The sequence below is a fragment of the Silurus aristotelis genome (assembly GCF_946808225.1).
Source record: "Silurus aristotelis genome assembly, chromosome: 9".
Taxonomy (NCBI): Eukaryota; Metazoa; Chordata; class Actinopteri; order Siluriformes; family Siluridae; genus Silurus; species Silurus aristotelis.
Genome location: NC_139582.1, coordinates 6157793 through 6184225, shown reverse-complemented (window position 1 = coordinate 6184225; position 26433 = coordinate 6157793). Strand labels below are relative to the sequence as shown.

At 40.3% G+C, this 26433-nt stretch overlaps 1 protein-coding gene across 50 annotated transcripts in view; it reads right to left on the bottom strand.

Moving 5' to 3' along the window:
- Positions 1–25908, bottom strand: part of madd (MAP-kinase activating death domain) — a 64027-nt gene extending 38119 nt beyond the window's left edge. For 9 of the 50 annotated variants that reach the window (XM_083549803.1, XM_083549827.1, XM_083549806.1 and 6 more), the window contains exons 1-5: positions 25472–25836; positions 8830–9044; positions 7796–8073; positions 6855–7173; positions 251–560 (exon numbers count right to left, since the gene is read on the bottom strand). In XM_083549803.1, coding sequence (XP_083405929.1) covers positions 251–560; positions 6855–7173; positions 7796–8073; positions 8830–8888 — 966 coding nt within the window. In that variant the 5' untranslated portion in view covers positions 8889–9044; positions 25472–25836. Of the gene's footprint in view, positions 1–250; positions 561–6854; positions 7174–7795; positions 8074–8829; positions 9045–25471 lie in introns of all 50 variants that reach the window. The other 41 variants (XM_083549849.1, XM_083549807.1, XM_083549847.1 and 38 more) reach the window with 17 other exon arrangements.
- Positions 25909–26433: the final 525 nt, after the last annotated feature.

Sequence of the window (26433 nt, the reverse complement as noted above, 5' to 3'; positions counted from 1 at the left end):
ATTGTTATTTCATGTTATTTGATCGGTGGGCCTGCTTTTGTGTTGGCACAGAATGTTCTCCATCAATGTGACGTGGCTTAATTTTGTTTTCAAGTCAGAAGCTGTATAATCCCAGTGAAACAAAAGGTAACCCAATTTCCAAAAGTACAGTACAACCCTCATAACAGTCTAAATAAGTGCTGCTGCTATTCATCTCATTTACATAAACATGGTTATTAAGCTAGAAAACAGACTGTGAGCTGCTTTATACCTTGTGTTCAAGCAGGATGCAGCTGAGCACCTGCAGGCACGCATCCACCCCCAGCAGCTCCAAGGGCAGATGCAGTGGGAAGTCCACGAGGCAGAACCGGGACGAGTCGGGCAGGGCGAAAGTAAGCGCCGGCTGCAGGTCTGGAGGCAGCACTTCCACGTCGACACGTCGCACGCCTGCCATCGGCACCGGAGAGTGCAGCAGCCTGTACACCCACGATTCCACTTCCCTCAGGTCATGGAGTAGCTGAGTACCTTTCTCCTTCTCCTCGACAGAAAGAGCGCCAGCCAACACGCGCCACATGGCATCCCTGGAGGATGAACACACACAGAGATACATAAATATTTTGAGTATGAGCATGTGCATAAATTCATATGCAAAGTCTGCTACATAAAAAAAAAAAAAAAAAAAAAAAAAAAAAAAAAGTACAATTCATCATGGAGTTCCTCAGACATAATTCAACTAGGAAATTCAACTGGAACAATTCTGGACAGCCCTGTTGCCATTGTTATAATCCACACTGCAGCACTGTAGGTTTATGTTTACCCGGGATGATGACAGGGACATCGTTTCATCACACATCACTGCCTACACTACACACAATTCACAAGTGTTTGCACCCAAGAGCCTGGAAAGGTGATGACACTGCAGTAAGCAGGAATGAAAATAGGATCATTAGTTCCAACGCCATGTGACACGTGGCAACCTGTAGACTACTTTACCCATCCTCAACTCATCTTTCGCTTCCTCGGTCTATCTGATATACAGTGGGTACGGAAAGTATTCAGACCCCCTTAAATTTTTCACTATTTTTTATTTTGCAGCCATTTGCTAAAATCATTTAAGTTCATTTATTTTCCTCATGAATGTACACATAGCACCCTATATTGGCAGAAAAACACAGAATTGTTGACACTGTTGCAGATTTATTAAAAAAGAAAAACTGAAATATCACATGGTCCTAAGTATTCAGACCCTTTGCTCAGTATTTAGTAGAAGCCCCCTTTTGATCTAATACAGCCAGAAGTCTTTTTGGGAAAGATGCAACAAGTCTTTCACACCTGGATTTGGGGATCCTCTGCCATTCCTCCTTGCAGATCCTCTCCAGTTCTGTCAGGTTGGACGGTAAACGTTGGTGGACAGCTATTTTTAGGTCTCTCCAGAGATGCTCAATTGGGTTTAAGTCATTGCTCTGGCTGGGCCATTCAAGAACAGTCACGGAGTTGTTGTGAAGCCACTCCATCGTTATTTTAGCTGTGTGCTTAGGGTCATTGTCTTGTTGGAAGGTAAACCTTCAGCCCAGTCTGAGGTCCAAAGCACTCTGGAGAAGGTTTTCGTCCAGGATATCCCTGTGCTTGGCCGCATTCATCTTTCCGTTGATTGCAACCAGTCGTCCTGTCCCTGCAGCTGAAAAACGCCCCCACAGCATGATGCTGCCACCACCATGCTTCACTGTTGAGACTGTACTGAACAGGTGATGAGCAGTGCCTGGTTTTCTCCACACATACCGCTTAGAATTAAGGCCAAAAAGTTCTATCTTGGTCTCATCAGACCAGAGAATCTTATTTCTCACCATCTTGGAGAACTCCATGCGGGTTTTCATGTGTCCTGCACTGAGGAGAGGCTTCCGTCGGGCCACTCTGCTATAAAGCCCCACTGGTGAAGGGCTGCAGTGATAGTTGACTTTCTACAACTTTCTCCCATCTCCCGACTGCATCTCTGGAGCTCAGCCACAGTGATCTTTGGGTTCTTCTTTACCTCTCTCACCAAGGCTCTTCTCCCCCGATAGCTCAGTTTGGCCGGTCGGCCAGCTCTAGGAATGGTTCTGGTCGTCCCAAACGTCTTCCATTTGAGGATTATGGAGGCCACTGTGCTCTTAGGAACCTTAAGTGCAGCAGAAATTTTTTTGGAACCTTGGCCAGATCTGTGCCTTGCCACAATTCTGTCTCTGAGCTCTTCAGGCAGTTCCTTTGACCTTAATGATTCTCATTTGCTCTGACATGCATTGTGATCTGTAAGGTCTTATATAAACAGGTGTGTGGCTTTCCTAATCAAGTCCAATCAGTATAATCAAAAATTTCTGGACTCAAATGAAGGTGTAGAACCATCTCAAGGATGATTAGAAGAAATGGAGAGCACCTGAGTTAAATATATGAGTGTCACAGCAAAGGGTCTGAATACTTAGGACCATGTGATATTTCAGTTTTTCTTTTTTAATAAATCTGCAAAAAGGTCAACAATTCTGTGTTTTTCTGTCAGTATGGGGTGCTATGTGTACATTCATGAGGAAAATAAATGAACTTAAATGATTTTAGCAAATGGCTGCAATATAACAAAGAGTGAAAAATTTAAGTGGGTCTGAATACTTTCCGTACCCACTGTACATAGGCCATTAACAGCTAGTCAGGTTTCCTGCTCTAAACACTATTACTTTCCTCAAGGGAGGAAAAAAAGGAGTAAAGTAATAATAATAATAATAATAATAATAATAATAATTATAATAAAAAAAAGACATTTAAGAATGTCAGGATATGGTGAGATATGTGTATCGTCCGGAAATTGTCAACGTTGGCATCTGTGAATGATCATGAGGTCCTCTAACCCTTTATAGTAATCTACTAAAGTGGCTGGGATTCAGAATTAACAGTAAAACCCAGTGGCATCTGGCAGCTAAGACTGAGGATTAGGGCACTAATCAGTTTAAAGCAAGCACACTTTGTGAAGTTTATTCAAGTCCTACAGTAAACAACTCAAGAACCATTAACTCATACAACTTCCCACTACTTTGTGAATGTATATATACACAGCTGTGTAAACGGTAGCAGGTTAGACCAGGGGTCCCCAAACTACGACCTGCCCCCGAATTTGGAATGGCCCTCTAAACAATGGAATTTTAATTAAAAAAAATTAAATAAAAATGTTTTACTTATACAATATATATGAATTTGACAATAAAGGTTGGCTTTACTAACATTTCTATTAGTTATTATTAGAGGTCGAGGTACCGATCGTTGGAACTTTCAGCAAAAATCCATACCGATAGTTTTTCCTGGCTTCCAGTCCGCTGTCATTACGAGAGCGGCCTCTAGAGGCGAATCACTGACGCCACGTGCTAATTTATTACTGACAATTTGATTTGTTAATTTATATATTTATACTTATTTCCTTTACCACATTTTAAAGATTCTGTACTTTTTTTGTGTACTAAATATCAGTACTATTTTACATGGGGAGTCATGTTTGTTTGTTTTTAATTGGTTGACCTCTAGTTAATAACACAGTCTAATTATTCATTAGATTCACCCACAAAGTTTATTTTCAATAGCAATGAATATAAAAAAAAAAAAAAACAGGTCACTATGATGGTAATAATGATCATTTTATAGGCTATAAATCTTTTACGGTGCATAACAAAAACTAATCTAGCATTAGGAGGCATAATAAATCATCTAAAATCATAAAAAAAATGATTTTGTAGCCCTCACAGAAAAAAAGTTTGGGGAGCCCTAGATTAGACCGAGGTCACACACTCGTTATAATGTTGATAATGACATATTTGTCATTATCAACCTAATGAACCCTGTTTTATACTCAGCGCTGAAAAACTATTTTCCTTGAGAGAAATCCGAGCATTCGTGTGGGCTGTAGTCTGGGTAGAGAAAGGGGAAGTGTGTCTTCTATGACAGGACAGCAAGAAGGCCATAATTTTCTTGTGTAAAAGCCTCCCACCTCCTGCAGCCGGTGCCCGAGTAGAGTCAGCAACCTCAATCTGTTAAAAAGTCTGCTTCAGCTGTCTCATTCTTACATAAGCACTTCATACACTACACAAGCAATTTCTCGTTTAGTCCTTTTGTTTTCTATACTTCTGACAGCTCTTACTATCTCCCTCTCCGTCCATCTTTCTCTCCCCAGCATTTCTTGCTCGCACAACCCCGGTCTTCTTCTTTTTTTTTTTTTTATCTCATGCATCTTTATCTTTTCTCAACCCACTTTTTTTTTTTTTTTTTTTATCCCAGTCAATTATTTGGGTTTCTACGCTGGAATGTGACAACCGACAAACAACTGCTGCTAATAAAATACTGCAGAGTCACACAGTGCTGTTGCCAGAACCCTCTGGACACTGCTATCGACGTGTTACAATTCTAAATGTAGACATTACAGCTTTGGTCTGACTTTGATCATGTTTAAAAAAAAAAATAAAAATAAAAAATAAAATAAAAATCAACCCCCAAAAACAAGACGGTGTTCCTCCTGTGAAGCAAATCTAAGTTGTAGTTTTGATTTCGTGGGCACGGTGAAACAACCCACATGCATGTGTAATGTGCTCACTGAAACGCCGTGCTGGAACTGAGTCAAAATCGCACTTTCCCTGCCAGGATGATGCTGAGCTGGGAGAGAGCGTGCTTGAGTCAGAACTGCCCTTTGGAGGTGGTCATTGCACAATCTGTATACTACTGAACTCCCACAAATGTGCTGTGACCGGTAGGCGATTCAAATCTCAACGCAAAACATGAATTCTGTTTGCCTGAGAAACAAAAATCGACTCCAATAATGTTTGCAGAAACTGACCTGACTGGAAATCCTGGACAAGGATCGCACAGAGCTACACACAGTCACAGCTAAAAACATATTCACTTCTCCCTTGTTAATTAATTAAAGAGGAACGATTATTCACGGCTAATTGCGGTATAATATTTTTAAACCCAGCAGATAGAGATAATGATTTTGGCTCTTTGGCAATAATCTGGCCTTTAACTAGGTCCTGAGCGATGATGCCGATCGTAAAATCACTATCACTAAAGGACGACACTGCTGGGGTTTACGTTTCATTTCCAACCTTGAAAACCTAGTCTGCTTCAAAGTGCAGTTTTTTTAAGCAGGGATGAGGTTACGCGAATGCCCTCAGCCGGCCAGTACCAGAGATTTACACAATTATTTGTCCCCTCGGTGCAAATTCAGGTTTCAGACTATAGTTGATTGGTCAGATTTACTCCCCATTCTCCGAGAGCAAATCTAAAGAATTTGGCAGGACAAAAGAAAATCGAGGCCTGAACCCGCAACTGAAACTTGTCACGAAGGCTGTTGCTAGGTAACGACGAAAGGGAAAAAGAAATAAATAAAAAAAACTCTTGGAGAAAATGAAAAGGGTGGGAGCCATCACTCACAAGCCGTATTGATCTGAATGAGACTGCTAAAGCGCTCGTGAAGATTTGTTTAACGATGGCGCTTAAGGAGTGAGCAGTCACTGCGGCCTGTCGTCGCAACATAAGCCCATTGTCACAAACACACAGCAAGCGACTTGCATAACTGTCCTATGGAGAGAACGAGATTATCATAATAATCATCCTCCTCCTCCTGCTCCTCCTCCTCCTCTCCCCCTCAATCTCACCCTTTCACTCAGAAACACTCTCGCACAAAACCCCATGCAATTCATTTACTTTACACAACGAAGGATGCCAGGAAAATTCTTGAAAAGCACAAAAACTTTCTTTAATAAAACACTACCTGTTACTTTGCTTTAGAACATGCCAAATAATTGATGCCCTCTTATTTGGCATGCTACCTGAACAAACGAGTGTGATTATAACAGATATGCAAAAATAAATTCAGAATGAGGACATGGAGGACAAGGTTCAAAATCTTCACCCTCCAAAACAGTAACCTCAGGTTATACTCAGGTTGTACTAATATACTTTTGTCCACATAGTCCTTCCACTGACTATAAGGACATTAGTCAATCACACAGACCGGTGCTCATGATATTTCTCACTCTCACAGTGTTTGTAATGTTTTTATGGTTTTTGAAGCACACTCTTGTTGCCACCCAAATGAGAACAGGTTCCACTTTTGAGTCTGGTTCCTTCCAAGGCATCTTTCTCCTACCATCTCAGGCAGTTTTTCCCTTTGCCATAGTTGCCCCATGTTTGCTTACCGGGGATAAATACACAATTTTTAAATACACAAACAGGTTGTTAGCAAATTACCTTAACCAAGCCCCAGATTCAAGAAATCGTTAAAGTTGCACTTCCCCATAGCTGAAAAAATAAAACCGTTTTACGTCTGTGGTACAAACCAAGAGAGATTTACGCTAATAACAGAAAGCTGATTGGCTGTTGCATGTTGGTTTCATTTGTAGTCGTAAAACAGCTTATTATATTTGGGTTAGCGGGGAAAAAAAAAAAAAGAACTGCAACGCCACGGAAACTAACAAACAAAAACATTCTGCAGTGCTGCAGGAGCATTGCAAAGAGCGTTACAGGTAGCGCAAAATTAAAATTAGGACCCGTTTCAAATGATTTTAGACCTAAAACAGGCTTTCTAAAGCCAAAAATTTAAATTTTTATATTTTTTACTTTTTACATTTGTATTTTTTTTTACATTGATCTATTTATTTTATAATTGATTTTTTTTAAAAGACGCATTAAGACCCCATGGAAACCCTATTTAGCATTATACATGACAGCTTTCCAAAATTTTTTTAGCTTTCTATCCCTTAACAGAGACAAAAAAAAATTACAATAAAAATAAATAAATAAATAAATAAATAAATCACATTCTACTAAGTAAATTCAGAATACTGATACGAACAGGAGTGTGCACTCACCGCTGGTTACACTTGGTAGTGCCAGCCCTCTGGATGAGTCTGTGGCTGCAGCAGTCCACCATGCGTTTGAGGATGTACAGACACTCCCTAAAAGTGGAGAAAAACGGGTAGTGGCTCAGGATGCACAGTGATGTCAGCATGCTGTTGCGATTCCTTGCTGATGCCGTGGTGCTGCGTTTGGGACGGGGTGACCGTCCAGCGCCCGGCTCTGGCACTTTATCGCCTGCAACGGGTGCTGAGTGGTCACCCGAGAGAGACAAGGTGGAGGGGTCACATTTCTCAGTGGCCTCGATGGCAGGGTCTGTCTGTAGAGGCTTGTCTGGAAAAATAAATGGGAAAAAATTACAATGAATAAATGTCTTTAAGAGGACAAGTCCAGGCTAAAATCAACCCAAAAAAAGACAATGTCTGACCAAAGGACAAACACTTTTAGGCTATGTGTGTGGGATAGAGGTCGACCAATTAATCAGTATCAGTGATTAATCGGCACTGATAGTTGATTGCTGGAACTATCTGCAAAAATCCATACTGATGGTTTTCCCGGATTCTGGTCTGCTGTCATTACGAGACCGGCCTCTAGAGGCAAAACTCAGTGTTGTTTGTTTTTACAGGCGGAACTGTATGATGCATGGAAAGCGCAATATTTATTATTTATACATTTTTTATTATATTTATTATTTAATATATTCATATTTTTTTCTTTGAACACATTTCCATGATTTAGTTAATTTTAGTACAAGTACGATTCAACCTAGCATACCGGCATCTGTAAAATCCTTCACTTAGAGACGTTGTGGACGATTATATCGACTTTGTTGCGTGTTACGAAAAGGACAATAAATGCAGTGAACCTACTATTATGAATAAACTCCTGTAGATGATTTTTTAACGAGTAAATGAACTAAACGTGAATTTGAAAAGACGCAGAGGGACTTGCTGACCTTTGCATTCTGAACGTGAGCGATGGTGGCCTCGTTGGAAGGAGCGATAAAAGTTGAGGCAGATGCCGTAGCGCGTGATGCCCGAGTCCTTATCGGTGAGCGTAAAGACGAACGATGAATCGTCGCGGAGGCTGACGCGGCGCTGTCGCACACTCAAACAGCCTTCTGGTTGGCAAAAGAAGACCACATCTGGGGGCAGAGGGAACTCTGGATGGTCCTCCAGTGGGTAGCGCCTCAATAGCTGGGGCGTTTGGGCCACACTCTCGCTACTGGGCTGCCTGAAGGGAGGAAAGAAAAGAGAAGTGTGATGGACATGCCAGTTATAAAACACTTCAAAGCTTCATTAAATATCCTGAGGGCCAGATGTCTAGACAGGACATTACTCTTTAACTGAGCTGCCATTAGACAAAATCTGTTAGAAAAAATTCAAACAAATATAGAATTGAATTTTGTTTTCCTGTGAAAAGACGTTTACAACATTGTTTGACTCAATATGCGGAATTAAAACGACGCTTACTGATCAAAATACAATCCCAATTCAGAATGTAAATAAAGATTTCATTAACCTATATTTTATTCACAATAGAACATATCGAATGTTTAAACTGAGGATATGCATCATTCTAAAATAAAATGTCATTTTCAATGATGAGATTTGCAAATCTCTGCATTCTGTTTTTATTTACATTCTACATGGTATCCCAAATTTAGGGATTGGGGTTATACAAACACATGAACTGTGAGAATTCTCAGCAGCGGCCGCCCCCTTTAATTTCTCCGACTGAACATTCCAACCTGGCACACACCTCAGGCAAACACCTTGTATACACTCCCACTGCTGCATGCTTACTGACTAACAACACACCCAGTCTACACACACACACACACACACACACACACACACACACACACACACCAGATACAAGTCACTAAGAACCAGTGCACCTAGCAAACCAGATTAAGGTACATAAAATACACACGGGTACGCAAGTACACACAAAGGCACACACGCTTGCTCGGACACGTATTCTTACCTGGCTCCGACTACCACCAGGTAGTCCAGGAGGCGCTGACAGGGTTTCTTTTTCTCCATCTCTGAAAGTTCAGGATGTTTAAGTCATGGCAACCACGAGTTTCATAAGCTCTCAGCACGAACGCTGTCCAATCAGGATGCAGTTAGAAGCAGGTAGATCTAGCAAGGCAGGAGCCAATCATTGTGTTCGGAGCCATACAGGGAGCGAAGGTCTACCTGGAAGCACAGAAATACAAGATGGTGATTTTAATATGTCCTGGTTACTGCAGCAGCTGGATTCTGTGTTCCTACACATTTTGCATTTTGAAATTTCATACTTTTCCAGACTCAAATACACAAACTTCCTTATATATTTTTTTTTAAACCATGTTATAAGACATTAAACCACATTTGCTGCACAGCATTTTATTATAACTGCAAACCTAAAACATTGGTCATCATCAATGGTCAACTGTTAAACCTTCAAATCTCCAGCAACAGAACATGCTGCATGTGCAACTCACCAAGAAACTACAAGACGGAACTAAAGTCCATTAACAAAAACACCTTTTGGCCATGTCCACACTAATACGTTTTCAATGCATATTTTTCATCCCCATTTTGGCCTTTGGTCCGCACTGGAATGGCGTCTTCGGTCAAAGAAAACGTAGCTTTAATTCAAAACGCTCCCTAAAGTGGATAAACATCAAAAGCTTAAAAAAAAAAAAAAAACACAAAAAAAAAAAAACACAAAGATGCGTTTTTGGTCATTGCCGTGATGTTTTAAAGAGCCGGGAAAGAAGCGTTTTCAGACCTTTCAGTGTGGACGAGCAACTTTTGGGAAATGACTGCAAGTGAAAGTGTGAAGGTGCAGCGTTTTTTAGATGAAAACACCGGATTAGAGTAGATGTAGCCTGAGCACTGGGTCAATCCTGTACTCCTGTATTTTAACTTCTCCTTTAAGTTTCCTCTGGGTGCTCTGGTGTCCTCTAATCTCTCTGCAAAAATAAAAATAAAAAATCGAGTGTGCAAATGCTGGTGAATGGACTGGTGAATCCCTCCTGTCTCACACCCGTACCCAGTGTGAGCCCTGACCAGCATAAAGATGATGTTGACTATGAGGCAAAAAAGAAAGTGAAATCCGAACACTTGTGCTGACCGTATGCGGTGAACATCTCCAATTCGCTCAAATGTATTTTATTCTTCTGCAATGAATGTAAACGCGCACACAAAAAGCTATTTGTCCTATTCAACACAAAATCCATCTGCCTCCAATCCAAACCAAATAAGCTCACACTATCAAACAACAGTCCCTTTTCAGTAAAAAGAAAGAAACCATTAAAACCCCTATTTACTGGTATAACCAGCATTTTATCGTGTCTACAATTGAGACCTGTTTGCTTTTGGATTTCCGACGCACTGCTTTTCAGCAAGGACAAAGACCATGAAAACGACAAAAGAACCCGAGGTCACGAGGTCTGGTGTACGTCTGGCTGTGGCGTGCGGTGAATCGTAAACTCGTAGAGTAAACATACGGCCTCCTGAATATATACGCCGAAGTTATATTAATGTTTAGAAATGTTGGGTGGTTGTTTGACAGATACATCAGTTGATATGTTGGGCTTTTGAACATCACTAGACCTTTGTCTAGAAGAAAGGCATATAAGCTGAAGCTGTGTGTATAAACTTAAATCATTTTCTATTTTTACACTTAATTTAGGTCATTACTCACTTGCACACTTTCAGTTAACTGCTTTATCATGATTAAGGTTGTGGTGATTGTGTGCCCTGGAAAACCCTGAGTCTGGGTCATGATTTTGGGATGCGAGAGAAAAGGAAAAGAAGGACCCAAAAGGTACACCTTAATGTACCCAGGAAGAACATTACAATGCACTACTCATTAATATCTTCACTTCAATTGGAGATGGTTCCACACGAACAGCCTACAGGTCCATGAAGTTAACGAGCAACTCATGAACTATGAGGATGGATTTGGACTGTAATTTATGTAAACATGATGGCTGCAGTTTGTCAGGACTACAGTGTGCATGGACAGTTCTGCATTCGAGCGCTCGTCACTGAACAGTTCACGCCAACACTGATGAGACTGTAATGAATGGACATTCGAGATGAGGATGGGTTTCCATTTGAGTCTGGTTCGTCTCAAGGTTTCTTTATCATACCTTCTCAGGGAGGTTTTTCTTGCCACCGTCATCACTGGTTCAGTCAATAGGGATAAACTCGTAGGCAATAAACTCGTACAAGTAGTCCCCGAGTTACAATGGGTCGATTTAGGATTTTTCAATCTTGCAATACGTATAAAAAAAAAGAAAAATCGTACAAATAATTAGATTTTCGGGCTGCATTTCAATTTGCAAAATACCTTGCTTTCGCTGGCGGTCGACAGTAGACAAATTGTCTCGGTGTTAAAGGGCATATTCTTTTCAAAGTCCAATTCTAGCTCTCGTCTCTCTCCTTTTTATTTGCATATCCAGAAACTGAAACAGAGTTCGTCCGGCTCTAACCTCCACTCGCTCGCTCGCTGCCACGTACATGTATACTGTAAACGTAAAAAATATTACGGTAGTTTGAATTGCTCCGTTTTGCTAAATGACGTATTGTAATTTGTTAAATTGATTGCGTCTTTGTAAAACATCTCCATCTTACCTTCAGATTAAAATTTTATGTCGTGTTAAAAACTTTATACACATAATGTAATATCTGCCTGCAATTCTACTGCTCACGTGGTCAAATTTGCAAATTAAACAAAATTCGACATCACAATAGAAGTGCAATCTATTGGACTGGGAGTCACTGAATCCCGATTCCAGAGAAATACTTTTGTAGAAGAAAACCGACTGATAGAGCAGTTATCTCTACAAGCCATTAGATTTGAAAAGAATGACGCTTTCGTTTTTTTCCACCCTGCGATCTTAAGGCGTTTAATTTTTTAACACCATTTCAGTATCAAATACTATACTCATGGCAGGCCATATTCAAGGCTGTAAATAATAGATGAACAAAAATAAATAGATGGGCATCAAAACCGGGAGACGAAACTAAACAGGCAAACACAATAAACACAATGAATTGCAGACATTTTAAAACAGTAAAACTATTTGTTTTCAAATTATTTTAAAGTCATTTCCACCAGCAAATGAAAAATCTAAAGTATTATAACACCTGACTTTTCAAAGCCATATGTGGTTCTTCGCCCAAATGCTACCACGATGTTGTATGGGATTTCGATGGAGTCGTGTCGAGTCACGTAGGATTTAGTGTCATTTTAACCACATACAGTGAAACGAAACAACGATTCCCCAAGACCAAAGTGCTACAGCAAACAACAAATTAACACAGAAGTACACACAACTCTAAACTAATAACACAAAGTGCACATGTGCAACATTTAGTGCAAACAAGGAGAAGGGAGGGAAGGGGGGGGGGGGATGAGACAACATGAGACAAGGAAGAACAGTAACAGCAGCACCGACCGGTACAGTAGGTTGTGCAAGTGGATTGTCCATATACAGTATGAAGGTTGTGTGTAACAAGGATGCGGTAGCATTGCATTTTCCGTTTACGTGAACTCATGAACTGAACTAACTCAACACCATGCCCCCAGTGTATGAAGCGAGCTCTATTAAATTTGGGTTTGCAAGTGTTGAAAACCTTTGGTGGCCTGCTATAGACCTTCTTTGGGATGAACTGGAACTGTACCACAGGTCTCCTCACCCTACATTACTGACTCTATTAACACCTTTGTGGCTGAATGAGCACAAATCTACACAAGCACTCTCCGAAATCTAGTGGAACGTCTTCCCAGAAGGTTATTAAAACAGCGAATGGGGATTCAATGGGATGGGATTCTTAAATAGCACGAATCTTATGGCCCACAAACTTTTGTTCATGGAGTGCATATTAATAAAGTAATATATTTGCGATGATACAGTTGATGATAAATATGTGTGAGGAGAACGTTTCAGACATGCAGAGTGTTAGTTCCTGGAAGTCTAAACCCTTGTGATCACTCCACATATCTGTAAAGGCCAATTGCTTTTTTTTTTTTTTTTTCTTCTATTGCTCATCCCAAGAATTCTCTATGCCGCTGCTTACTTTGAAAATGAAGCACTAAATTTGTTGGACCATAAGCTATTAATATGGTTGATATGTTTTTTGGGAAGGATTTAGATTAAGCAAAGACAATTGTGTCCATTCCCTTGCAAAAGCATTACGAGGTTGGACACTGATGTGCACAGACCTGTATAAATTGTGTGCATCCACCTTTTGGGTCTAAATAAACGTAAGACGTAGATTAGTTGAGACGCCAACAGATGGCAGCACAAGGATTCATGCACAGTCACAGGGAGCACCGACCTTTATAAGTCAGTGTGACCAAGGACATCGTCCTGTGTACATCGGGAGCTGTGCAACCGGTGCTTTTCTTGCTTTTTCGTTCCTGCAGACTCCCCCCATTTCCTGAAGATAAAGATCCAGCACAAGTTCGCCTTTTTTGACATCACTGCGGAGATCCAGCGCAAATAGCAGAAGGTGATTGGAGTGCTTCGAAAATACGAATTCCAGGACACATTTTAGAAGTGGCAGGCAGGAACGCTGGGAGAGCTGTATTGCTGTGTAAGGGGACGATTCTCATGGTGATGGTGTGTAAATGTAGATAAATAAAGTACGTTATCGTAAACAGAGCAGGTCTCGAAACCTTTTGATAACCTGACCATCATACGAAAGTGTTTCACCCATTTTTAGGCCGTATAGTTTATAAGTTGATAAAATAACCAAACCAATAATATTATTATTAATAATATCAAGTGGGCAAACACATTTCCATGCATCTCCCATGATCCAACTGTGTCAGTGTTTGCAGACTACTCCACGCACCCACAGAAGTCTGAACCATCCCTCTGGTATACTCACGACACAGTTCTTGTGTTTCACGGCTTCAATTCTTTCCTTCATTCCAAGGTCCCTGACAAGCCTCTGCATTATGCAATCCTATATTGAGTTAAAAAGGCTCAGGGCCTCAGGAAACATCTGACTGGCTGCTGCAACAAAGCAGCATAGCGACTGCACTGAAATCCTCACTCTCAGCTACAAACTCCATCAGCTTTATGCAATACCTGAGAAAAACACTGCTATGAATTCGGAGGTTGTGCTACTAGCTCAGGCAATTAAGACAGACCTGTTAGACGTAATATAATGACTGAACACATCCTAATTAATACAAACTAAAAAAAATTAAAAATAACAAAAAAAAGGTCCAAACTGGAAACAAATGAGCATGGCGTAATTAAGCTGCATGCTATGTCAAGTGAAAAAATGACACTGCCTATTTAAAATTAATCTTCCTGCAAGATGCAGAACTTCAAGAACATCCAGGCTGTCCCTGTTTTATGGTCTATATTAGGGGTGTGATGGTGCACGTGTTTGTACCGATCCGTTTCGTTACAGGGATTTTGGTACGGTGCACATGTGTAGCAAATGCAATCCTTTATATGTGCAGAACATGGTTAAAATCTGAGTTCCCCCACAAACGTATTCAATGGCGTACCACAGGTTTGTTTACTCTCCACCTCGCACTTTGACCACTTTATTTATTTGTTATCAAAAAAAACATGCACAACAATGCCAGGGGTATATTAAAAAAAAAAATGTTTTAAATGCATCGATAAATAAATAAATAGAAACTAGAGTTAGCGCAGTGTCACTGTGGCTACTCACCCCGTACAGGAAATACAACTGTAGTGCAGTGTTCTGCGTTTTATGTTAAGAATTTCTCTTAAAAAGAGCAAAACCTGCCAATATCGACAGAGTGAATGAATGAAGAATGAAAGAAATGAAGACATTCCTAAAGTATGCTGAAATAAGTAGAACAGTTAAGTAGATCATATCTTTAGAAAATTAATTATTAAATGTAACACACACACACGCATCTGTATTACCCAAATGTGGTCTAACAAATGTAACCCATTTAATTTTCCCATTTATTCAATTTGATTAATTTAATTTGTGCCAATTCAATTAATTACTCAATTTATTAAATATAATAAAAAAAGTGTTTTGCAATAATTAGATTTATTCCATTTTAATCTTATCTACTTTATTTTTTCTAAAACATTTCATATATTATTTAACCAAGCAGGCACTTTATTTATAATTGCTTTCTTAAAAAAGATAAACTGTTGATCACAAATGTTAAAAATAATAAACTGCGTTCATAAAAGACGACATGCAATTTTATGTTTTGCATTTCTTCCTTCTAACTGTGTCGAAAATGAACCGAACCGTGACTTGAAAACTGAGATACGTACCGAACAGTGAATTTTGTGTAACGTTACACCGCTAGGATATATTCATTTCCTAATGTTTAAGGTCCTTGTGCTTGGCGAGATTAAGCTCTTATAACAAGTACGTTTCAACACCAGGCACAAAACTTTACGGATTGGGAAAGACTTCAGTAACCCGAGAGATTTTGCAGTGGTGAGTCAAACGCAATATTTCAGCAACACCCTGAAACAGAAGTGCTATTCAGTTCTGAAAAAGCTGCTTGTTTACATATGGATTCTGTTTTTGAGACAGGATGTAATTGCGAATTTGAAGGTTAAGTGCCAACAGACCGCCGATGGCAATTTTACCATTAGTAGCCCAATGCCTTACCGCTGCAATTTACCAGTCTATTTGCACTGAATGGTCTATCTATTCATTTCTAATTGGGTAAAGCATGTGTAAAAGTAATTTGCTGCCAGACTTTCAAATTGGATGCACTTGTTACTCCTAGTATTGAGAGAAATCTGCAAAAACTCCGATATGGACACATGTAGTCTGGTTATGGCACACGTTTTGCACAAATTTGGTCCTGGCATAGTCAGCGTATAGTGCAGTCATCGAGTCTCCCTCAAGCCTGTCCGGGAGAAAGCATCAATTCTGCTCTCTGAATGTCACACACACTCCTTGCAGGCCTTTACTTAGTGATTACTAGGCAAACTCTTCTGCTGTAAAGGTGAATCTTACTTTCTCATTCCACCTACCGTGCCAAAAATATCACTGTGGAAGAGGAGAAGGAGGGGGAAAGGGACCTGCATGCAGCGTGCTGGCCTCAGGAATGATTTGTAATGCATCAATAAAACCAATCCAACTTCTAGCTTTATAATGTTTCAGGGCCTCTTGAATTGTGGCAGTGCATTTGTGAATTACGAGCTGCAAAAATCCAAAAACATCAGGATGCTTTATAAAAAAATAAAATAAAAAAAGAGTGCAAAAAGTGCCTTAAATGGGGGTTGGGAAATAGTCTCCATTTTCCAATTCCTTAAGGCTCATATGACACCATACATTTTTATTTTGTCATGGAGGTAAATTCTAGCATGAAATAAGCCTCAGTGAAGTTTGATGGTGTTTTTGATAACTGAAGCACAACAAGCACAACTGGTTGGAACACTTGTTTGTCACTGTGGTTATAACTTGATGCTAAAAATGCGTGCGTCAAAATGTCATTTGCTGTATTTAAAAAAAAAAAAAAAAAAAAAAAAAAAAAAAAAAAAAAGAATGGAACGAGCACTGGCTATACAGTGCGTCAGCCTCTTTGTGTTCGATTCAGCAGCTTGCTCAATTGTGGAGTATGGAACAGGTCCAGAGACACGAGAGGCTCCACATGCGAGAACATGACGTCACGATTTTGCGTCCATGTTTGCCCCTGTGTGCACAGGTCTAACCCTGCATACACGGTAATGAGATTTGAAGCTGCCCTGTTTTTTTTTTCTTTTTCTTTTTCTTCCCACAGATGCAGCTGCGAATGTATTTGTGAGCAGGCAATTCATGGGGTGAAATGGAGGAATGCAACTAACACCACTTGGGAATCGAAGACAATTTATCATTTTTCTGTACTACGGCTTTAAGTAATTTATGATCAGTGCACGACAATAGCGCTGGAGCAAAAAATGAGTTCTAAAAACAGTTATAAGGCACAAGGTTTATTTTGGATTCAGTAGAGCGTGTAATGGCTTAAAAACATGGATGTTTGTGTCGAATGATTTGGAGGGTTGGTATTGCGATGAGTTGAACTCATAACCTCAATTAGTGTTTTGTTTTTTTTATCAGGCAATGAGTTCATATGCAGAAAATAAGGGGTGGTGGGGGGGGGGGGGGTGTAGGCCTTTGTTCTGTAGTCTTTATCCATCCTATTATAGAGACATGTGAGGAAAACGTCAGGGCTGATTTATAATCAGAAAAACACAATCCGAATCCTCACATGGGGCTACTTACATAAGAAAAACACAAAAAAAGCTAAATAAATATGTATAATCCACACTTCCACCCTCGCTTGTGCCTCCTGCAGCGAGCAGACCATTAAAAAAATCATTCCGTGTTAAAAAGCTTCTTATGGATTTATATTCAAAACTTTAGGTCCAGAGCCTTCTGTCTGTGTGTGGTTAAACTTTTATGAGTCAGTGCATCAATGTCAAGCCACTGCCGGAATCACAAATAGAAAAAGACAATGGTGTTGCCGAGGCTTTCGAACGGATGCGTGTTGTGCGTTATTGATTTGTTTTTTCATTTGCTTACAAATTCCCCAGTTCAAAACATTGACATTAAGCATGCAATTAGACAGAAGGAAAAATAAATAAATAAACGAATGGGTAAAAGAATAAATCAAATATTACATAAATTACCCCCCCCCCCCCCCCCAAAAAAAAAAAAAAAAAAAAAAAAAACAGGAATAAGTCGTACATATTCATTAGACGTTTTCTCATTTAATGCAGTGTTTGAGCATCTGTAGTCACCAGTACAGAAAAAAGCAAATCGAGTTTTTATTTATTAAACAAACAAATAGATAAAAGCAAAAACAATTAATGAATTATAAACAAATAAAAAAAGACCCCTCAAAATTTGTTTTAATCCACCGTATTTTTCAGACTATAAGCCGCTAATTTTTTCCCACGTTTTTGAACCCCACGGCTTAAACAACGAGGTGGCTTATTTATTAATTTTTCCTGGTTTTTTTCGGGTTTCACACACTTCAAGCCAAAAAACTGAACGACATAACAATAGACCAATGAAGTTTCTGAACGTAAACGAAAAAAACCCCCACCTCACCTGTGTTCTGAGCTGCACGGCATCGTCAAAAGATAAACTCTCGAGACAAATAGTTGTGAAAGGAAGGAGGAAGACAGTGAACAATGACTTTCTTGGTAGGCTACTGTTTAGATACAAGCCGTTGTAACGCGTTGAGTCTGGGTGAAGGGAGAGCTCACTAACTCCAGTTGCAACGGAAATCATATAAGCACAGACAGGTTTCCAAAACTCGTGCTTTTTTATTTTTTTTATTGGTTAGTCAAAAAAACTTAGAAATGAGCATCAGAAAATAATAAGGACATATTCCTCGGTCTTGCACACAAGCAGTAATATCGGAAAAACGCAGTGCCACGCTATTCCCATAATATCCTAAAGGAAGCGCAACATTTCACCCGTTACACCATGTGTAACGTGTCTTTCGTTAAAGCCTGTGTAAAGTACATTAGTGTAGACACTAATGTACAGCTTATAGACAGGTGCGGCTTATTTATGTTAAAAATTAAAATATTTGTAAAATTCAGCCTTATATATGGGTGCGTTTTATAGTCCGGAAATTACGGTAATTTCTTTTTCGATCGTCATTAAATTACAGCGATATAATAATCAGCGAAAGTATTAGCTTTGACAATTTGTGGGCCTTTTTAATCTTTCTTTTTTTTCCTCCTAATAAATGTATAGGTAGTTAAATAAATGTTAAAGATATTTGTCTATGGTAAGACATTTTTATATCAGATTAATCACTCTCCGTTTACCAGTACAAAATGTGGGGGTCTGTGCGAGTCGAGACACGTGAGGTGAGGGAAAGCGTGTGGCTTTCAGAAGAATGTTGGTTAATAATTTCAACGTTTGTAATAACACCGGCACACATCGCTTTTTAAAAACATAAAAAAAAGTTTTGGTTTTTTTTAAACATTATAGCAGGGAGGAAAAGTTATTTCGACAACCATATTTTTGATCGAGAACTCGAAAGCATGCACAACGTTAAATTGTGGCAGGTCAGGGAAAGAAAAATATGAATGTCACTGCATATCCTGGCATTAACATCATAAACATCATAATATCATTATAATACTGTCATATCAAGCTATGTCTATCTGATATTGTGCAATGGTGTGTTTGTGTGGGGTGTGTGTGTGTGTGTGTGTGTGTGTGGGGGGGGGGGGGGGGGGGGGGGGTTGGTATGTGTCCTTAATGGACAGGAGACAACTATCTATTGTTCACAAATCCATAGAGCTAACTAACCTGACTGACATCTGCTCCTCCACCCAGAAAGACAAACAGCCTGTCTGCCTCAGACAAACACGGTGGCGGAAATGTTTAACAGCCAAACATTACGAGAAATTAATTGAAAAGTGAAGTAAGAAAAATAACACTCTGGAACCAATGCATCCGTTTTAATCCTGCAATCGTGTGTAAATCTGGTAAAAAAAAATTTTCCTTAAGAGATTATGAGGTTAATCAGACATTTCATTAATAGAAAACTGATACGGTGTTCAATAAGTGTCATGAGTTATATTAGATATTAGATATTACTTAGCAAAAAAAAAAACAAAAAAAAAAACCTGCAATCGTGTCAACACTGCATCATCTAATTCACTGCTGGGTCTGTGATCTTAAAGATCTGCGACAGATGGTGTAAGGCTTCAGCGATTAGTCTCAGAATGACCCTCATGGGATTGAGACCTCTGAAGCTGAAAAGACTAAAGTGCTGTGCTCTGTGTCAGGAACACCTGCTGCTTCGCACAGTGCTCGCAAACTTCCAAAATGTCAAGAGCAAACAAGCTGCACTAGGTTTCATATATGATATGATTACAGTAGAGACATGGCTGATGCTTTCGCACTCCTGGCCATCAGGTCCTCTGCAGGCATTCGGAGGTGCTGTGGAATCGGAGGAGCTGAGCTCAAAGGTCAACGTGGCAGGTTTTCCCACTTACTACTAAGAGAGTGGCGCGGCGCACCGTGGAGCCGAAAGGTTCTTAATTGCCTGAAGGGGCCACCAATTTTAGACACTTGAAAAGATAACTGCTGACAGAAAACTGCCTTTTAGGTCTCTGAAACACTGCCATGACTTTACATGCAACTTTACAAACTAGCGTTCAGCTGTGATCCAAACGTACACTGATTATTAGGAAGGTGGTCATGATGTTCTGTCCATTGTGTTGGTCCCTCTTTTGCTACAGGAGCTCGTCTGTTGGATCAGACCACACGGACCAGCCTTCGCTCATGACCCTGTCACCGGTTCATCACTGTTATTTCCTTGTACCTTTTTTTTGATAGATACTGACCACTGCAGACCAGGAACATCCCACAAAAGCTGCTGTTTTGGAGATGCTCTGAACCCAGTGATCAAGACATCACAAACCTGCTTCTAACACATCACCATTGAGGACAAAATGTTCGCTTGCTGCGGAATGTATCCCACTCACTAACAGGTGCCATGATGAAGAGATATTCAGCGTTATTTAAACAATGCTTCGTTTTTAGACGCTGAAAACTGGACTTTTTATTTATACCCCTGTGCTGCTGCTGTGTTTCTGGCTGGGTGGAAAGAAATCACTGGTTTCTCTTTTAAATAGTGGCACCTTCACATGAGGGTGGATGCTCACAAGATCAGATTAAATGAATGTCTGTATTTGCTGAAATCTTCTGTGTGGAGACTCCCAAGTGGGAGTGTTTATTTAGAGCTAAAACTGCTGACTTAGGCTAAAAATGTGTGTTTACAAATGCTGCTATATAAGTGAAATACAGCACTTTGTTATATAAAAATAATCATCAACACGCCCAATTGCGATTTATTACAGAAATACAGTCGGCTATGTTGAATACAAATGAAGACCACTCCTAAAGAACTTCTGGCCTGAAAAACAGCCTTCAATTACCCTCACATCCGGTGAAATGTGTGCTGGGTCAAGGATTCTGGCTTTTTCAGGTTCACTGAACACAATCTTCTTGGTGTCGCTTTAATTAACACCACAATGGAGACGTTTTCCCTGAAGGCTTTTAATGATTCATTGCATAGGGCAATTCATGTGGCAAGTAAATGCATGACTGCCATCAACTGTCCTGCCCACCAGAGGCACATATGCTCAGCGAAACCCTGGGTGAGCTGTTCTCTCTGACGTGCATTCACAACGCCTGGGGACCTCAACGAGAACAGCCGACTTTTGCTTCCTCCACCAGAACAGCAAATTAAACGAGTACTGTCGATCAAAAAAAAAAAAAACATAACCCAGTACATATCGCTTTTATGGTTTCAGTCGACCAAACCAAAGGATACAAGTGCAGAGCCCTGAACCCAAAACCAAACTTCATTACTTTTAACTTAGCGTTGTTTTTTTTTCCTTCTACAGAACACCACACTAACTAATTTAATAGAAAGTAGCACAAACGCTGCTCGGATCATGAAGGAGAAGACAAATATCTGATGATGGCGCAGAGGAAGCAGATCGTGTGTTGACGTAAGCGGGATAATTAAGGATAAGGATCGGATGACTACCCCGGGGACAGTTTTATTACATGTACGTTTTAATACGGTGTTCTTTCGGTGGTTAGGATGGGGTGTGCTTTTTTGTCATATTTAGAGCTTAATATTACTCCGAAAAAGATTTGAGGATGTTTATACTCCACGTTGCTGTTTAAAAAAATTTTAAGTAATTGATGGCTTGCAAAAGCTCTCGTGAATAATGCATTTGTAAAACATTAAATATCATTAATATACACACCCTGTATTCGGTGCATCATCTCTCCCCAAGCAACATGCATTCAAACCAAAGCCGGCAGTTTCATTGAGAGGGACTTGATCGTTTCCTTTCTATCGCACTGCTCTTTAATCTAAACTAAGTTAATGGCAAAAGATTATAAATCAGTGATTAACAAAACATCACATTACAAACCCCTGAATAACAACAACATTTATCTTTACTCTGCAAAACCTTCCAAAACCTACCAACCTTCACCAATCGAAGGATAAAAAGTCAGAAAAGAATTATATTTGCTGTGCTCCTGAGCTTAAGCAGAACGATCAGAGCTAAGAAGCATGAAAGCCCTACAAAATTGACTCCTTCACTCGATTCTCATAGCCATATACAGCAACATAAAAGATCAAAGCAAATATGGGAGAGTAACAACAACCGTGATTAGGGCGGAAGAAACGCAGATCCGCTCACTTCTGTTCGTCCTCGCAGACTTCGGAGCGAAGATTTTCCTTGCTTTTTACAGCAGCGCATCAAAATGCAGTCTGTGTTGTGCACGCTGTCCTTCTGTCTTCTGCAAGTGTGAAGGAGAAGCGAAAGCAACACTGTGTACGTACGGCTGATGCAAAATCTTTACTGAGATATACAGTCCCGCTGTAGGGGGGGGAGGGAGTGAGGAAGGGTGTGTGTAGGAATAGGACTGTAATAAAAACTTGACAGCATGATAATGTGTGGAACAATCATTAGAGAAAGAGAGAGAGAGAGAGAGAGAGAGAGAGAGAGAGAGAGAGAGAGAGAGAGAGAGAGAGAGAGAGAGAGAGAGAGACTGACTGATCTGGCCATACTGATATATACACAATTCTCAGACAATTCTCAGCCCATGCCAGATTGCTTGGTAAAGGTCATTGTGAATTCTGAAATCTCAATGATAAGGGAAAAGAAGAAATGAACTGATTTCCAGAATAATCCTGGGTGTGTGTTGGTGCGTGGTGATGTGCAGGCCACTCAGAAACGTTCCCATACTATAAGAAGGAGCTACTTATAAGCGTTCAAATGAATAAAAATTATACATTCGGGTGACCGTCTCATGAATTGTTAATGTTGTTGGAAGCATGTTTTCAGATAAAACAAACAGCTTGTAACAAATCGATTGAAGCCATTACACTGGAGTCACTTAGCATTTTTCTCTCTGACTCTTTTTTTTTTTCTTTTAAAGGAATCATTACCGACAGACAGAGACACACTCTCAAAAACGGGTCCTTAGCATCAGAGCCTGAAATCGCCTTCCGACTGTGTAGCCTTTATATTAAGTAACACAGCTGCCCATATACCCAAAGCTCCATCTTCGCTGCATATAATAATGTAAATCTTGAACAGATGGAAGCCTCGGCTAGAGAAAATGATCCCATGCAGTGTTCCAAATATGGCACTCGGATGGCCACAATTACTGCTCTCAAGGCAGATTCGAGCCCTAATTTCCCTGCTTGCTCCATCTAATGGCCTCTCTGCAGACCCCCTGAAGTAAAGAAAGCCCACGAAACTACTAACTGAACTAATGACAACACTTTCTCACAAACTCCGGCACTGTTGCGCTCAACTCGGTGCTACACAAATCTCGTCTGGACGGTCAGGAGGATGAAGATATCTAGTTTTCTTTTACCGCTGTGCATCCGGCTTCTCGGATACGATTGGTCAGATGGTGTTGATGGGGTCGGTTTAACTAATAGCCCTGGTCTGACATTAGTGCTGGCTGCAAAGCAAATCACAGATTAATAATAGTGATGATAATAATATTGAGATCGTTCTAATAAGCAATCGTTTCTATAGTAACAACTCATCTATGGCAGACGTTTTCTGGGTCATCAGAAAACTTTAATAGATTAGAATGAGATAGGAGAGGACTATTTACAGCTGTTATACCCAAACTAAGGATAGGAACCACCTTGGGCTTACTGACATTCTATAAAACTGTGGGCAGCTATTCACATATGATCATTTATTACTATACTAAAAAACAAACAAAAAAAACCCTCACTAATAGTTTAACTTACCACACAGATAAAAAACTCAAATACGCTTCCTCTTATGTGAACGCACGCAGAGCTCGTGCAATAAAAAGAGAGGATTCGTCGGCAGTTCAGACGCAACACTTAAATACCTCACGGAATGACATCAGTCACGGGGTCGCAGTGCACCACGTCTGAGCTGGATCTGAACGGATTACTGTATTGCGAGTCGCATTACTTCCATCGCGAGCACAAATCCTAAATCTCTGGTTTTATTGCCGGAGCTCGGTTAAAAGGGTGCAAAGTAGACTGTTCTGCATGGGATCTGATTGTGTGTCATGAACACCTTATCTCATCAAGTGTCCTATTTCAGGAAAAAAATTTACAAGAGGCAGGGGAGGGAAAGAAGCTGGCAAGCCGTCCATACAACAAGATAATGGATAACGGACGACGGTTACACCAACTCTTTGTGTCTATAGATTAACGGGGCATTAGGTAGGATTTATGTGCAAGGTGAAGAGTTGAATACATTTCAAATTTGTTTTATTCTCTGAGCCTTTCCATCATTTATAATCACCACCCCAAAACTTACTGTGTTTACCCTATATGTCTTTCTGATCGAAATGCAAATGTCCTGGTTCTAGATCCGGTTCTCGTTTAGTACCGGACTCTTCAAACCAGAGCCTATAGCAAACTGGTTATATCTCCAGTAACTACTGCAGTAGGCAGTGGAGATGTTAGAAGATCTGTTGTCAACAGTAAATTTCCCCAACTCTGCACCGCACCTCTCTCAATGATGCAACCGGTTCTGGGTTTCTCGTCCAGCAAGTAATTAGCGCTAAACTAGAACCAACAGTGTTCTCTGCAGTAAGACAAATAAGCAACTATTTAGGGTCGGGTTTAAACCATGTTCTCTGTAGGAAGCAAGTATTTAGTGCTGAACTAAGACCAGGTTCTCTGCAAAAAAAAAAAAAAAAGGAATAGCATCCATGTTGATGGAAAACTAATACTAGAGCTGGTCGAGCTTTTCATGATATCACTTTCAATCATTCTCTGATGTTCACCTTCTCGTCCTGACTCCACTGTCTGAATGAACATGTACCTTCTCCATATTATCAGTAAGGAATGAAAAGGCATTGGGGAGGGGGCGGGTCTATTGAAATGATTGACATGCGCCTAAGCCAATGAGAAAGCCCCCATTTGTTACATATTAGTAGTGTACTGAGATAAAGGCTTAAGTCAACATGATTATAAGTAGTAGTATATTTTAATGAATTAAAAGGAAAAACTATCCCATGTTGCACCTTCAAACAATCGGCTCTGAAACCCATATTCGTCCTCCAGCTACGAGAAACATCAAGTCTCCTGATGCCATTCAGGCGTTTTTCTATCCATCTCAGATGGATCAAGGATGCAATAATGAGCATGGTTTTATTTCTAGAGTAATATGTGGATATATATAGAAGACAGAAAGATGTTCTGGATTATGGATGTCAATGAAGCTGATCGAGAAGCTGCCATCTAACGGCTAGTCACGAACATCCTTCCTGACTGTCCAGAATTGCACATTTTCTCCATCTTTTTTTTTTTTACCTGCTCCTCAGATGTATTTCCTATTGTCCATAATTCCCATTGGTCTTGGCTGCACGGACATGAGTCAGATAATGATAAAGTCCTTCAGGTTCATTCAATTTAACCAGCGACACCTGACTAGCTTGCTAATCAACGCTAGCTGGAGAACGGAATTAGCACCAATGAGTCCACATCCAGGTTTGCAAATTTCCAAACAGGACACCAATATCCAGGCTGCCAGTTGTGTTTTTGTATTATATTAAAACATAATTCAGATACGGGAAATAAAAGCACAGTCACTACTACTGACCTCGAGCAGCTCACGGGCGCGCGCCTGGCTGCTGAAATATCGCCGTTGATGGTCCTTGGGCCAGAAATGTCCGCTCTTAACTCGGTGTAAATCCTCCAGGCATTGTCAGCGGGTGCAGGACGAGTGTCCAGCACGTTTACATATAAATATAGAAATAAATAAATGAAGATAAAGACGCAGTCTCTTCTGGTCAGCGTGCGATGCAACGCTGAAACGCCTGGCTACGTAAAAAAAAACCTCCTCCGTCCTTGTCCTCCTCCTCCTCATCACCATAACACTCATTTTCATCGACCACAAGGCCGCACTCCAAACCACTACGTTATACACTCACAGAAGTGCACTTCAAAAGCCATCATATGACCTGTACAGTGCGCCTGGGTAGAAAACAGGGAATCATTTGAGACGCAGCCATTATGACTGGTTCCGCGTTAGGAGCCGAACGAGTGGATTGTACCATTCGCCTAAGAGGGGGAACAAGACAGACGCGCTCACGTTTCGTTCATGACACGTGAAGCCGTGACAATTATCGCACATCATGATGAACAAGCGGATCCTCGTCTGTCATTATGGCTGACATAAATAGGCTTTGGAGAACCGTACAATAGGAAAGCATGGAGGTTTTACACTTTTGTTACACCTACAGCTGTTCCACTGGTATGGCCGGTATTTTTACTACGTCTGAATACTGTCTGATTTTTTTTATGTATACAATGACAGGCACTAATTAGTGTCAGTAGTATACTCTTAAGGGACAATACTATGAAAATGGAAATTGGTAGTCAGTGTGCAGTTTGTATAGCAGTACACATTTACTGTTCTCTGAAAATTACTCAACATTATTGGTAAAATACCTGGCAAAAAAAAGGGAGTAACCCCTAAGTGATAACAGCTGTACGTAACCCTGCAAAGCCACATGTCCTATTCATCATGTTCTTGTTTTTGTCTGCTTGACAGGACCATAC